This window comes from Aptenodytes forsteri, unplaced genomic scaffold (assembly GCF_000699145.1).
Source record: "Aptenodytes forsteri isolate BGI_AS27 unplaced genomic scaffold, ASM69914v1 Scaffold57, whole genome shotgun sequence".
NCBI lineage: Eukaryota > Metazoa > Chordata > Aves > Sphenisciformes > Spheniscidae > Aptenodytes > Aptenodytes forsteri.
Genome location: NW_008796220.1, coordinates 4,061,343 through 4,077,453, shown reverse-complemented (window position 1 = coordinate 4,077,453; position 16,111 = coordinate 4,061,343). Strand labels below are relative to the sequence as shown.

The following is a 16,111-nucleotide window of genomic DNA, read 5'->3' as shown; positions in this document are numbered from 1 at the left end:
GGATGGAGATTCTCCTTGGCTCTCTTCTTGTCATTAATATATTTGTAAAAGCTTTTTTTGTTGTCTTTAACGACAGCGGCCAGATTGCGTTCTAGCTGGGCTTTTGCCTTTCTCATTTCCTCTCTGCACGACCTAACGAGATCCCTGTACTCTTCTTGAGTCGCCTGCCCCTTCTTCCACAAGCGGTAAACTCTCCCTTTTCCTTAGTCGAGCTCCCCGTTCAGCCAGGCCAGTCATCCAGTCTCTCCATGGGAGAGAGGTTGAATACCCTTAAGTTCACCTCCAGAACTGAGACGGCTCTTAGCATATCAGGCTGCCGGCAATTCCCACTTCTTCAAACAAAACAAAAACCTCTTGCAGTTTACATGAGAACAATTTCCCCCTGGCTTCCTTGGCACATTTTCCATGCTGCTGCTGGACAGTGTGTTACAATTCAGTTGCCTGATCAAGTGCCCCAGAGGTGCTGTACTCTCAGTGCACTGAGCGCTGGACTGTCTGTCTCAGAGGATTACTTCAACCTGGTTGCTTCTCCTCCCAGTTTATCTACTTAGAAAGTAGTGGTGATGATAATATTTCTGGCTCTCTGCATAAAACCTTCTGGGATCTTTGGCTGAGAAAGATAGTAGAAGAATATGTTGCAGGAAAATTGCATAGCTTGTATCAGAGGTAGCGCCCTGCAACTGATGCTGAGTGCATATTAGTTGTGAATCACCTAGGATTCCCATGAGGTGAAAGACACCCTATAGACGTGAGCTGAAATGGCAATAATGCAGAATGCTGCTTTGTCTTCCCAGATCAGACAAACTTCACTGTGAGTCCTGTAGACATTTTTGAAGGGGATACAGTAAGACTGATTTGTGAGATAAATTCAACATCTGAGAATGTGACCTGGTACCACAAGGATCAGATAATCTCAACCAGCTTCCAGTATTTGATGGAGAGAAACATTTCAAGGAGAACCTCAAGAGCAATTCTTAAAATTGTCAACATTACGATGGAGGATTCTGGTATGATTTTCTATCGTTAAAACAGCAGATGTAAATCTCTAGTGTGGCTAGTTCTATAAAAAGCAAAGAGGAATGCAGTGACTGCATTTTCTTAGAGTAAATGTGAAAAATACACTGTCCCTCATAATTTTCTGGTGTTTTTTTTTTCTTTAATGAACTACGTACTGACTGGCATTGCCAGTAAGATGTGAACTGACTGAAGTGACTATACAGGCCTGGGTATTCTCAGTGCCAGGCTTCACTGCCATATCACAGGAGACAGCGGTGACTACATGGCTGTGAGGCCTTCCCACCCTTTTGCTGTGGTAACTTGAGACTGTGGTTGAATTTGTCCTTGATGGCCCATGCCCTCTTTGCAAACAACAACCTAACTAATCAGAGCTCAGAGTTACAGTTTTTCATGTGTTCATGTTTAGGGCTTTTTGAAAATCAGAAACAGGTAAATTGGTGGCATTTTGCTGGGAGGAGTTATCAGGGGAATCATCATGTATTATCAGAGCTTTGACTCAAGCTCCCACTCAGTTCTCTCTGGACCATGAATTTTACATTCAACTTCAAAAAGGGTAGCCTGTGACCGGGTATTTGGGCACACATATGCGAGGTAGGAGTTGTGGGTCCAAACTTCTTTGGGCTAAGGATGCGCTGAACCTTGGTGTCTCCACTCCTATGTAAGTGGCCTACTTGCTTGGCCATCCCAATGGGGAAGGGGAATCCACATACCTAAAGTATGAAGGAAGTTTGGAGCTCTGACTGCCAATTTCTAAAGGAAGCCTGGCTGCATCCAGGGGACAAGTGCCTGAGAAAGGAGCTGATAAATGCTCTCTTTGGCAACACCTTCTGAGCAGCGTATGTACCTACACTCAGAATGCCAGCTCTTGTGGAGTCCACCCTGGGCACCTATCTCTCACTTATTCTGTGTAGGAACCTTTTGCACAGTCAGTCTACATTCTTACCATGACATATTGCTGCCACGTGGACTATGGACAATATACAGATCCCAAAAACACCAACTCAGCCAGGTTTTAAGTATTTCAGTCCCAGAGCACTGGTCTCTTCTCAAGTACCCATCAACACTGAAGCTGCCTAATCTGGATGCATTTGGCACCAGGAGTCTGCAGAAAGCATACTGCAGATGACCTGAGGGTACATTTTGATTAGCAAGTAGCAGAGCCGCTGCAGAGCAGGGAGATGTGAAAAGTAGGTGTGGAAGTAGCTCCCAGCTCCTAACTCCAAATGTAGAGGAAAAAACAGCAAAACTTGTTCTCAATGCTAAGATATTGCCTATGCTTTACAGGTTCCTATACGTGCAACTTCACAAACAGCAATCAGTTTCACACACTGATATACAAGGCCACGAAAACAATAGAAGTTTCTCAGCTACGCATCACTCCAAACTTAAACATCGATGTTATATGCAACAGTCCTGAAATGCAGACAAACAGTCCTCTGCTGTCCTGTTGTATTGACAGACACTTACCGTCACTCACTGGTGACTGGAAAGTAAATGGAGAAATCAATATTACAGGTAAGATTAACAAAAGATTGTCTTTCACCTGCTAGGTTTGTTCGTTCTTCAAAGATCTGCTCCTAATTGGCTACCCCAAAGGCCAAGTCCTAGGATGAATATAGGGAATATAGTGTATGCTCCAAATGTGTGTGTGGGGGGGGTGGAAGGACAATGGATGGACAGCATGGTGCGGACTCCATATGTGTTGTGCAGGTGCCAGTGGGATTCTGGGCATCTCCGTGCACTGTGCAGACATTGATGCTTAAAACTGTGCCATCCTGGATGGAAAGAGCTGTCTGGACCAGCATCATACTGACTTTTTCCAAAAAGCTTATTTCTGCATTGTCTAGTTTTAAGAGCAAGGATGAGTGCATCAGTCTATACTACTATCTCCAGAATCACCCTTGGGGTATGAAAAGCTTCTGTGTACCACATATCGAGATTTGGCAACCGAGAGAGGCTGGTGCTACATTTTGAAACACCTGCAGCATAGCTAAATACTGAGTGCACAGTTTCCCTCCCCACCTGTAGTTGCGATACATCACATGCCAGCTGAGTCAGTGGCATCCCACAAGACTTTACTTATAATATAAGTAAATACTTATAATATAAGTAAAGTCTTTATAAGTATTATAAAGAGTTAATAAAGCGCCAAGTAAATCTGTTACAGTTACAAAATAACATCAATAGAAACACTCATAAATGTCTATGAACCATAGTCATAAACAGCTTATTGCCCTCTTAATATTTTATGGTCATGGATTAACTATTTATTGTTAACCATTTGTTATAAATGAAATTTAGCAGAAAGCAGGACAGCAAAATGAGAGAAAACCTTCAAAGCTCATGTGCACAGTCATTTCCACAGAGGACAGGTACGGGTGTGCAGCAGTGCTTGCAGAGAGGGGTGATCCTGGCCTACTGTCATGAGCTGTTTTGCCCTGTGGCCAGGCTTTCCCCCAGGAACTCTGCTTTCATGCCAGATGCACTTTCAGCTGCAGCATGGGACAGCTTTAGTGGGGTTTTTCCCTTATAGCTAAACCAGCACTCTTCAGATTTAAAGTTGAATGACTGTCAAGTACCTCCAAATGTTTACTTCAAAATAAGATGACATTAAAATCTGCAGTATTTACTCCTGTTTTACTTATCTTACTCATCCTAAATATCACAGATAATGACGTTAGGCTGAACCAGAATACTCTTCATTTTGGCTTATCCTGAGGTATCCAAGCAATGTTGTTGATCTCAGACTGGTTTTGGCAGTAGGTGCCCAGCACCGTGCTGAGAGCTGTCTTCAGGCCTCTGTAAACACCGTGAGTTGCCAGAGTAAAAGATGTGAATAAGCTTCAGCAACGATGAGTTAAAAGTGCCATGCTGTCAAAGGTTACATACAAACCCACAAGGTTTTCCTTAGCTGGCTTGTGATTTCCAGAGCCCAGGTATTTTTGGACATCCATAGCCCTTCAAGGAATGCTTATTTCTCTCTAGGAGTCTCCAGGTTCAGTGAAAACTGCACTGAATACAAGCTCAACATCAATGAATCACTATGCCCACCTGAGAAGTCAGGTACAGTGACAACATATACATGTGAGCTGCAGACTGGACACGGTGCCAGGCGCAGTCAAAACATCAAAGTGACGTACCTCCGGACAGGTAAGAGTCAGGTAGCATATAACAGACCATCAGCTCTTTAACACGTAGGTGGCCTCTGTGGCCCATGTCATTTGCAAGCAAATTATTATAACAAGTGACTCTCAATAATATGACATTTATCTTGTGTTGCTTCAGCCCATGTAACAATATCTTCAAGCATAAAGTCATCAGTTTCCGAGGGATATGCATTCAATCTAACGTGTGAAAGTGATGTGAGCAATTATGACAATATCAATTGGAAAATCCAGTCTGGAAATAACACAAAAACAGTAAGCTGTCATATGTGCATCAAAAATAGCATATTTCCAGCCACATCTGTGCTCACAGTGAAGAATGCCACACAGGACTGGAGCGGTGAGTGAACCTGGTTTGTATTGGCTACAAAGGCAATGAAATCTCCATACCAGATCATTTAGAGCATCCCAAGCCCTACAAATCACTGTGAAGCCTAGCCACAGTAAATAAAAAAAAGAGTTAAAATTCTAACTGCTGGAGGACAGCAAGACATGATGCTGCCAACAACACTGCACTTGTTCAGTATTAGGGCTCGTGACCATGCAAAAGCTGAGGAGCACTTCTGTTGACTGAGACATGGTTTTTGTGTCACTTCTTTCAGGCACCTACATCTGCACATTCTCCCAGAAGTACTTGGAGAGTTCTGCCAATGTGACAATCAAGGTTATTTCCTTGCCTCTGGAGCAGAACATCCTGATAGACCCCATTGAAGCATCTATACAGTGCAAAGTCCAACAAGCCCTTAAGTGCTGCATAAGTGCTAACACCATGGAAGATTACAATGTTACATTCGTGGTAACGAATGTGGTTCCACAAAAAGAATTTCAAGTTGGTAAGAAACAATAAACTTGCAGAATCACCAGCTGCACTGTGTGTCACAACCCAGTCCCTGGTGGTTTTTTTGTTTTCAGTTAGGTTCATGTAACCAATTCGTATTTACTGCTATTATGACAACTCACAAGTACTCCTGAGGGTGTAAAAAAAAGGTTAATGGACTTTTTTTAGGATGGTTGCTATGCCTGGGGAGCATGGCTGAGATTAATAGAAGAGCAACTGAAGTCACTGCTGTAGTGATAAATACGTAATAGGTAAATTCAATGTTTGGTTTGCCTTGCTAGGCAGTGAGAAGTGAGCATCCTCATCATTGTTCAGATTAGAAATTGCTGAACTCCATTTATTTGCTTTTGTCTTCCACTCTGCCACTTTTTTGAACTGAGTATCAAGGAAATGATACTTAAGAAGATGATCTACTCATTCATGAAAAATGTATAACACATTAAAATGCAATTCAAAGAACTATGCTATTTTCTTCAAGGATACAGGTAACATATCTTTAACTGCACAAAAGCCTAAGCTTCTATGTCTTCAAATTTAGGGCAGTTCTGCAGCTTCCCTGGCATGTTTTTATGTACTAGAAGTTTTCAAGTGGGTTACAAAACAGTTAATTTGAAAAAAGCAAAAAGCCACCTAAACTAACTCAGAAAACATGCAGGAATGCAAAACCAACAGGCTGACGTGTGAAGCAGGTGGAGACTGAGGTGTCCTTCGGTTGCTAAGAAAAATGCCAAGATCTTGTTGGAAGATATTGCAGCCAGGGACCCTCAGGCACAGGCATATTGAAAAGCAATGGGAGTGTGGTACAGATCCGGAGTTCAAAAGAACCATATAAGAACAGCAAAAAAGTATCCTAGCCTAAATGACACGCCTGTGGTAGAAACAGAAGCAGGAAGAGTATTCTCCAAAAAAGTTTTTAAAACTAATTTTGGTTCCTGCACAGTAAAAGAGGGTTTGGGCAGGATTTGCTCATACACCAGTAATTGAAAAGGTACTGATCACGCAGCAGCTGCCAGAAGATTTATTAAGTGGAGAGTAAGAGACAGAGATCCGCATACAGAAAGGAAGTTTTTCCACAAAAGAAGTTTTTTTCTCTAGGACCCACAGAAAAGAAAGTTTTGCAGAAGCTTTCTGCTGTCTGCTAGCTGATTGACCCCAAATCTGTGCTAACCTATCTTAATCCTTCTATACAGGGAAAAAGAAAAATGGAAGTTTGTTTTGCTACATGTACAATTACACAGAAACAGAATGCAGCAACAAGAGCGAGCTCGAGGCACATTGCAAGTTTATTAACCGCATTGGAGATAAAGTCAACAGTTACAATATAAGACTGCACTTGATATCTGGTAAGAAAAAAGTTACTGTTTAAAGCTGTTACATAGGAAATCCCAGTATCTTTGTTAAATCAGATGCCACAAATTTATCACTGGTGACACCTAACAGGAGTAGTTTTTGTTAGCCAAGGATTTTTGTCTCCTTTTTTTGACGGGAAATTTTGAAATACAGAGGAAAATATCAATTTTGCTGTAATTTAAAAAAACAAATAGACAAGATGTTTTGTCTTCACTGTATTTGACAGTGGCCCCAGTATGTTCCCAAGCAGTTACAGTTCAGTCATCTTCTGTCCCTGCTTCCTTCTGGTGCAGCCTGCACCACCAAGCTTCATCTCCTGTGTTGAAATGTGGTCATGCAGCTCCCAGCTTGCACCAACAATTTAGCAAGGATAAAAGATTGTGGTGCCTCAGGAAGAAGTCTTCTAGCTCAAGGGGTCAGCCTGTGGGAGAGCATATCCACTTTAAACACAAGAACGGCAACTTCCATGAGGTGTTGCAGAGACCTGGACAGACCCAGCTTCCAGTCAGCTCTGCAGGAAATTCTGGGTAATTAGAATTCAACATTGCTAAATCCAGTTCTGATGTTTAGTTCTGACCAGAGTTTGGATATTTCAGCTTCTTATTCAAAATTGGAAAGAAAGAAATGTTGGACATCCCCATAATGCAGAAATTTTGGTTTTTCCACAGTAGTGGCGCCTACTGTTGAATCACTGTGCCTGGCCAGATTTCACTCTCTTAGGCAATAAATATGCAGACACTTTATTTACTTTGATCAGCAGATACTTACTGATATGACTAACCCAATCAAAGCCAATTAGCAAGAGTCACTGTTCATCAAAAAGGTGTTGAGGCCTCACTATCAAGGTCTTAATGAATTTCCTATTAGTGTTACAGCAGCACTGAGTCCCTCAGCAGAATAAACTTTGTGTGAATTACTGTTCACATAGTGGTCAATATAATCCCACTCCGCCCCTGTAATCTAACAGACAAATCCTAAAACTTTGGGTATTGGTTTGTTGATTAGATTCAGTACTCATAAACAAGGGGCTTTGTTCAATTTCCTTTTTAATTTCATGATTCCTAAACATTGGGAATGCAAGACATGTACACCCTGAAAGGTCATAATTAATGAAGACAGCAAGTTAATTTAAAGACCTCTGAACTTCAGGAGGTCACAGGTTTGATGGGGGTAAATTATTCATCTCCCTGCTTCTATTTCTTTTTCTCAATACAGATAAGGAAGTTTCCTGTTCAGACAACCTTGGCATTGGAGCACAAGGGTCCACATTAAAAAAGCCATGCTATCAGGAAAATAGTACAGATGGTTTTACCCGAGGCAGTAAAATTTACAAGTGCTCCGACAAATCATGGATGCTTGAAAGGAATGACTGCCTGTCTGCATCCATAAACAACCTGCTGACTAGTGCCGAGGTAACATTTATGAGTTTTCTAGAGGTTGGGGTGGGGGTGGGGGTAGAAGAGAGCAAAAATTTTTGTTGGATGGTTTTTTGCTTAACACAATCTAAAATATATGAAGCATTAAAAAAATCAAATATTTAATTAAAACTATCTTTTAAAAGATACAAAGAAAGATTGACTATATCTACACAAGTTAGTGAAAGAGGCTAGGTCCCCTTCTCTGGCCCAGAGGGCATGTGGCACTGCACGGCTAACATCCATACACATGAACGCTTTCTCCCCCAGACAAGGTGACCTTATTCATAGCATCCAGTGGGAACAGTTGCTGGCCTGGGGTGTTCTCTGAACCATGCTCAGGCATTGCCTTGGTGAACACTAGCTGGCACAAGCCCAAAGCATGCTACAGAGTACACTAACAACGATGCAGTAGAGACGACTGTGGGCCACTGCCCAACCTCAGACCCAGGCCCTGTTTAGCATGCCCCCTCAGCCGCTACACTTCACAGACAGGTGCTGGGCCTCGGTTTTCAGCCTAGGTATCCTATCATAGTCCTCTTCACTACAAACCATCCAGAGTCACCCTTCACTCAGTGAGGTTAGATGAGAACAATTATCTTTCTTGCATCAAATACTTACTATGTTTATTTTAGTAAATTAGGCACAGCAAGGTCCCAGGCAGATGTGCAGCTACTCAATTATGTATTTTCTTAACTTGCTAGATTGCTCCCTCATATGGTTTGGGCCCAGGCCAACTATTTCCCCCCCCTTGAAATTTCCAAGAGCAGTCTGCGAGTTTGCACAGATGAGAGAGCGCTCTCAATAGGTAGTTAGGATACCCTGTTCTGGAAGGTCAGAGAGTTGAACACTACCAGCATGTCTAGAATGACCCTGTCTCTGTTTATTTTACTAATATAGGGGTAGCCATTATGAAGGAGGATCAAGCTCTAGGCAAATTGCACACATGTGATGTACTGTTATCTTCTGTTCCAGTCCTTGGTCACCAGTCCTGAGGCAAAAGAAAACCTACCTAACTACCTTGCAGAGCTCAAGAACAAGACAGAACAGGAGCTAAGCACAATAAACAGTTCTTCTGCAAACCTAGGCACAATCGTTACCATCCTGGCTATGGTCTCCTCTATCCCAGTAGATGCAGAGGAGTCCACTATTAAAGTAAGGTTTTATTTTAAGTCTTACCTATACTTATCAAGCCCTTTGGCCCCTTTTGTCACAGAGGATGACATTCTCCCTGAAGAAATTTCACAGTTAATTAGGGTCAGGAACAGGAAAGTATTAAGGGAAGAGATGAAATGGCAGCAAAGATAGAAGAGTTTATGAAAAGTCAAAGTGATGAAGACAAGGAGCCTATGCATGAAAGAGAGACTGCTGTATGCTTAGCAACTAGTAATCTTCTAGGGACCCGTAAATGTTTCTAGCATTCTAAGTCAGAGGAAAGGACAAGGAATGACGATGAAAAATTGGACATGAGCCAGCAATGTGCGCTTGCAGCCCAGAAGGCCAATCGTATCCTGGGCTGCATAACAAGAAGGGTGGCCAGCAGGTCGAGGGAGGTGATTCTCCTGCTCTACTCTGCTCTGGTGAGACCCCACCTGGAGTACTGCGTCCAGCTCTGGAGTCCCCAGCACAGGAAAGACACGGACCTGTTGGAGCGGGCCCAGAGGAGGGCCCCGAAAATGGTCAAAGGGATGGAACACCTCCCCTGTGAAGAAAGGCTGAGAGAGTTGGGGTTGTTTAGCCTGGAGAAGAGAAGGCTTCGGGGAGACCTTATTGTGGCCTTTCAATACTTAAAGGGGGCTTATAAGAAAGACTTTTTTACCAGAGCCCTTAGTGACAGACAGGACAAGGGGCAGTGGTTTTAAACTGAAAAAGGGTAGATTTAGATTGGACATAAGGAAGAAATTCTTTATGATGAGTGTGGTGAGACACTGGAACAGGTTGCCCAGAGAAGTTGTGGATGCCCTGTCATTGGAAGTGTTCAAGGTCAGGTTGAATGTCCCTGCCCATGGCAGGGGGGTTGGACTGGATGATCTTTAAAGGTCAAAACCATTCTGTGATTCTATGATTCTATGAGTAGGAGCAGAAATACAAAATAGAGTTAAAATAAGGATAGGGATCAAGCAAGGAAAATCAATTAGGTGTTACAACAAATGAATGGCAAAACTTATCTTAGAAATACTTGGAAACCTTGATTGTGAGGTACAGAGGAAAAGCACTGCTCTTCTGAGCAGAAAAGTGCAAAGAGACTTGATGTTTTGTAGCTGGAGAACCCTACATGAGAGAGAGCAAGAAATCAAAGATAGCACAAAGGCTGAGAAAGAACAGAAAGAAGGCTGGAGAAGAAAAAAATACTAAGTAATATGTAAAAAAAAGCCACGCAGCTCCAGTTTTGGAAACCTTAACTTGAAAATAGAGCATGCAGAAGGTTAACAACTGAAGGTGTCACATGGATTGAGCAAAATAAGAAAATACTGGGCTTTTTCAAAAGGCAATTCTAGGACCACACAGAAATTACCATAAGAAACAACAATGATTTGTATGGGATTTCAGTAACGGCATTACTCTGTTGTTGTTCCAGAATTTCCTCTATACAGTGGACTTTATTGTTGCTGATTCCACAGCTACAGCTTGGGAAGACCTGAATGAAGAGGGAACAGGCAAAAGTTCTTTGTTACTGCATTCGGTAGAAAATTTTTCCCTGAACCTCCAACCAGTTAATAATACCATTCCTCCTGTCTCTGCAGAAAGCCTTCAGCTACAAGGTATAGTTGTCACAGCAAATAACAACACAGGTTATAATAAGAACTTCTGCAGTGCAGAAAACCTCACAGTTAATGTGCTCATTGGTGAAACTGAAATTCAGATTCTAGACCCAAATTCAACCATTGTCAGTGTGATGTACTCAAAACTTGGACATATTTTGCCCCGGAATGGGCCCGAGTATGTGAACGGCTTACTGGTAACAACAACTGTGAGCAGCAACAGAAGCCAGAAGTTCGATATTAATATGACCTTTGTAAAGAAAGACTTGTCTCTAAAGATGCCCCAGTGTGTCTTTTGGAACTTCACACTCAACAAACATAGTGGGGGCTGGGATACTCATGGTTGCACACCCACAGAGAAGGGGGATTATGTCATTTGCTCCTGCAATCACTTGACATCATTCTCCATTCTGATGTCACCTGATAAATCTTCCCAGGTAATCTTTGAAGATTATATTACCTACATCGGCCTGGCCATTTCAATCTTGAGTTTGGTAGCCTGCATTGTAATTGAGTCCTTAGTCTGGAAATATGTGACAAACAACACAACCTCCTATATGCGCCATGTCTGTATACTCAACATCGCTACATCACTCCTGATTGCTGACATTTGGTTCATTGTCATTGCCTCCATCAATGACCAAAACCAACAGAAAAGCAGAGGTGTCTGTTTTGTGGCCACCTTCTTCATACATTTATTCTACCTGTGTGTCTTTTTCTGGATGCTCAGCCTGGGCCTCATTCTTTTCTACAGACTGGTCTTCATCTTACATAACACAAGCAAGACCACTCAGAAAGCAGTGGCATTCTGTCTGGGATATGGGTGCCCCTTTGTCATTGCAGTCATCACCATCGCTGTCACACTGCCAAGGAACAATTACACCAGAAAGGATGTCTGCTGGCTCAACTGGAAGGACAGCAAAGCTCTCTTGGCCTTCGTCATACCTGCCCTGATCATTGTGGCCATGAATTTGTTCATCACTGCAGTTGTTATAATAAAAATACTGAGGCCAACTATTGGGGATAGGTCAAACAGGCAGGAGAAGAACTCTTTGTATCAAATTGGCAAAAGTGTGGCCATTTTGACACCACTATTAGGCCTCACCTGGGGATTTGGCCTTGCCACTATCATCAAAAACAGCCATCGAGCTTTCCACATCCTCTTTGCTCTGCTCAATGCTTTGCAGGTGAGTTACGCATATGTATGGTTTTGTTTCCTCTATGACCATTTAACACGTAAGGACATTCTTGCAGTGCTGTGCTTAGAGAGGGAGTAAAAACAGCTTGGGAAAGCTCAGGGTTGCCTTACACATCCTTATTTCCAAAGGGCTCTTTGGGAAACCCATTCCAGGAATTCAGCGGTATTTCGTATTCTCAGCTTGCCTTAACAAATGTGCCTTATAGATAAAGCTGACATAAAGATAACTAACTTCCAACTTTGCCAGTAGCTTTGGGAAGAACTTCATTCCTGAAGATCAGGAAAATAGCCCTATTATGTTCAGGTGGGCAAGCTTCAGCATGTCTGGTCTCATTCACAGTGCATCTGGAGGCATCATATTGTACTCTTGTGGGTTCAAGTAATGGGGGAGTATAAACAACATGAAAGTCACCAAAAGCAGCTGAGTAGTACTAATAGTAAAGAGAAGAAATTACTAAAATACACGATTGAGAGGTTTCAGTTAGCATGATTTTTACAACAACATATTTAGATGGCCAGTAGGATCCCAATACAATGGGATTTCTTAAGGACACAATAGTTTTGTATACTCTGTCTCTTAAGAATGGCCTCAAAATTGTATGCTTCAGACCAAACTCACTTGCCTTTCATATTGTGAGCCTGCTAGCTTACCTGGGGAGCATAAGAAAGGCATGTCTTCCAAATATATTTAGTGCTAGCAGACTGACTGTGTCACTTTGGTAGACCAGATATACACACAGTTTAAGTAGGCCAGGCCTGGAGAACTCCTACCACATCAGCAGTCCATTATGTGAGATGCAGTTAGAAAAATGCCCTCTATCAAAGAGTTCAGAGTCTAAATAGTCAACATGGACAATGTTTGAGATAATTATGAGGTACTGCAATTAAAAGGTTGGTGTCATCAAACTACATGTAATTATCTGTCTCCTAGGGATTATTCATTTTGGTGTTTGGGACTCTCTGGGACAAGAAGGTAAGAATTCAAACGGTTTCTTATATTATGTGAAAATACTGTTGGAATTTGAACATAATTGCTGTATTTACTGATTGATTTTTTTTTTTTTAACAAATAGATACAAGAAGCCCTGCTGAAGAGGAATTCAATGTCCAAATGGAGTTCACAGCAAACAAAGGTTAGATCCTTGACCTAAGAATGTATTTCAGAGTTACTGCTGAATAGTCTAACATTCTCCAAGTGTCTTTTAAGACAAATGCACTTTATATTCTCAATTATTTATTAGAACTAGTCAGAGCAAGAGAAGACACTAATAACATAAATATGAATATACCCCCTTTTTCAAAGTCCATTATTTCACCTATAGTTGGTAAAAAATGAGAAGGAGGTTGGTGGACATTTGCTCTAAATTCCACAAGAAATAAACCACAAAATGTAACTGAAACTTTAAGTTAGAAAACAGGAAATTTCAGTGGCACCATTATTTATTCACAACCTAAGAGAAATGCAAAGGGAACTTCTTGGGGAAGATGCTCTTCAGCTATGAGCAGGAAAGGATGGAGATACTGCGACTTGAACTCATGACACCAGGAGACAGGTCAGCCTCCACTTTATGCTGGGAACAGAAAATGGGAGGAAGTATGAATCTTTTGTCAAAATCATGTCTATGTGTTGCAAAGACTCAGATTTCAATGAGCAAAAGATAGAACATAAATGAATGTGGTTCTGGACACACTCCTAGAACAGGAGAGACTTGAGTTCCATACCCAGCAAATTCCTGCATTTAACCCAAAACATTCAGTGCCTAAAAAAAAAAAAAGAAATAATGTTGCAAACAGGGTCTGGATCCTTAAGGAAGATCCTGGAAGGCTTCACTTCCATCCGCAGAGACTTTCTCTGGCCCAATGACTCTTGCACTCCTCCCTGCATTGAAGCACAGCTTGAATGGGCATCTGGAAATGCCTCTGCTCAGGATAAGCATTCACATTAAAGGGGAAAAGCAGTCACATTGCCATCTTTAAAAGAAAAAATAAAGTTTGCACAGTGCCTTAGTAAAATGACTGCTGAGGAATACAATTAGGACAGAAACGCGGACAGTGTTCCTGCCGAACAGAGATGTCACAGAATCATGGAACAGTTAAGATTGGAAGGAACATCTGAAGACCATCTAGTCCAAACCCACTGCTCAAAGCAAGGTAAACTAGAGCAGGTTTGGCTTGCCCCGTCAGGTTTTCAGTATCTTTAAAGCTAGAGAATCCACTAAATCTTTGGACAAAAAGCTGTGGTGTTTTGCCACCCTCAGCATAAAAAAAAGCATTTTTTTATGATTAAATGGAATTTCTTCCATTTCAATTTGTGCTCCAGAGGTCAAGACTCTGAAAAAAATGCTCAGTGGCTGTTTGAAAAGGGTAAACCAGGGCTCAGCTGCTATCAGGTACTGGGCAGCCATGGAGCTAGACTGTCTTGTGCCAGCCACACCTTCACACCTTCTAATCTTTAGCAGCGCCTGTTTCCTCCCTCCATGCGTCCTTCACCTCCACAGATCTCATGGCACCATAGGCCTTTCATGCAGAATGTCTAAAGGGAGGCAGAGCTGTTTAAGCCACAGGAAAATGCTGGCATGGGGACAACGGATCTTAGTTAAGTTCAAAAAAGATGTAGGCCAATTGGAAAGATGCAGAGCAGAACAAGTACCGAAGAGGTGGGATGACTGCTGTGCTAGAATGGCACAGGACTCTTCAGCCTAGACAGCTGATGGGGAATGTAAAAGTGATGTCTGCTGCTACGAGGCCACGGAGCAAGTGTGCCATCCAGTGTGATAATTAAGGACCAGACCTGACCCTAATGAGTGGCAGATTCAAAGCAAGCAAAGGAGACTTAGACCTCCTTGCTCCTGGATGTTCTGGATGTTGGACACTCTCCTGGGTTTTCTTATAGTTTACTTCATTTTGTGTAAGCTTCATAGGCCATTAAGGGCTATTAAACACCAAGGTCTTGCCTCTGCCTCCAGAAGTCCCTGTACCTCTGACAGCCAGAGGCGGAAAGCACGTTCTGAAGATGTGCTGCTACAAGCTTACTTTGCTTTTGTAAAACCCTTCCCTAGGGCCTCTGCTGTGGCCCTCTTTGCGTAAGAAGCGACTGGGCTAGAGGATCCTTGGATCCAACCAAGTGCAAATCTGCTTATGGCATTAAGCAACCACTACCCATTAGAGAAGTTGGGGAATGGTCTCTCAGTGTGAACAAAGGAGGAAAAACACGGACTTAACCGCTTTTACAATGAGGCTTGACAAACCTCCAAAGCAGAATACAGGAGGCCGACCACACAGGGGGGTCATAGCCTCAGTGACCCAGGACGTGTCTTACAGCCCTAGGAGAGGGCCACGAGCTGAGGCTATGGACTAATATTCAACTCTGCTGGTTGAAGACGTTGCAGCTCCAGAGTTGTTTGTCATCCTCTTCCCGCTGATGCCAAAGGTGTGTTCATCTCTACTTCTGCACAAGAGGGGACACATTCCCAGACACAGAATATAGAAAAGTTTCAGCCAACAGGAATAAAATACCTCAGTCTGGGATGGCTGCACGAGGGTGGATAACTCTGTGTATTCTAACACAGAAATGCTTGTTTCAACTTACACTTCTGCTCTCATAATCCCTCACCAAAGAAGCCACTCCAGGGTGGTGCTTCTTTAGTTCCCCTCATCAGTTATTTATAGACATTGACAAGATCCCTCTGTGCCTTTCTTTTTCCAGGCTAAACAGTCCCAGCTCTCTCAGCCTTTTCTGGTATGACAGATGCTCCAGCCCCTTAATCATCTTCGTGGCCCTTTGCTGGACTCACTCCAGTATGTCTATGTCCCTCTTGTACTGAGAACTGGACACTGTGCTTCAGAAGCATCCAGAACCAGGAAATCTTCTCATCATTAATCTGGTATCAAATGAGAAATGTTGTCCCAAAGACTCTAGAAAGAAGACATGTCTGGGCAGGCTAAGAGAGGCTACCAAATGTGTCTTCCTGTAAGAGAAAAGAGTGTGGAAATCTGGGAGTCATACAGAAGCATAAGGTGGAATGAGCTAGGTCCCACTGAGTGAACAGAGGCTACCTGAGCTAGGGAACCCAAGTAATGAGCCACAGGGCTGTGAGAGTGTCTATAGAAGCAGTCTGGCCACCAGACCTGAGCTACCAAACCCTGCTGCAAGGGATTATACAGCATGCCAACAATATATTACTTCTGGCTCTGGTACAACCCAGGTGTCTCTGCACCATGCTACACTGGTAAGGCCATAGAAGCCATGAGCTATGTGGGCATCATCTCTCTGCCGAAGTTGGAGGTACCTACTCTGAAGAAAAGTTAGTTCTCAGCAGGCCTTTCTCATCCTAATACAGTGAAATGGCTGTAAGTGCAGGTGAACT

At 42.6% G+C, this 16,111-nt stretch overlaps 1 protein-coding gene across 2 annotated transcripts in view; it reads left to right on the top strand.

The window, feature by feature from the left end:
- ADGRF5 (adhesion G protein-coupled receptor F5) overlaps positions 1-16,111 on the top strand; it is a 56,240-nt gene that overhangs the window by 33,082 nt on the left and 7,047 nt on the right. For both annotated transcript variants that reach the window (XM_009288984.2, XM_009288983.2), the window contains 11 exons: positions 795-1,007; positions 2,302-2,532; positions 4,003-4,167; positions 4,303-4,521; positions 4,784-5,014; positions 6,210-6,362; positions 7,585-7,781; positions 8,760-8,939; positions 10,363-11,733; positions 12,676-12,717; positions 12,818-12,877. In XM_009288984.2, coding sequence (XP_009287259.1) covers positions 795-1,007; positions 2,302-2,532; positions 4,003-4,167; positions 4,303-4,521; positions 4,784-5,014; positions 6,210-6,362; positions 7,585-7,781; positions 8,760-8,939; positions 10,363-11,733; positions 12,676-12,717; positions 12,818-12,877 — 3,062 coding nt within the window. The remainder of the gene's footprint in view (positions 1-794; positions 1,008-2,301; positions 2,533-4,002; positions 4,168-4,302; positions 4,522-4,783; positions 5,015-6,209; positions 6,363-7,584; positions 7,782-8,759; positions 8,940-10,362; positions 11,734-12,675; positions 12,718-12,817; positions 12,878-16,111) is intronic.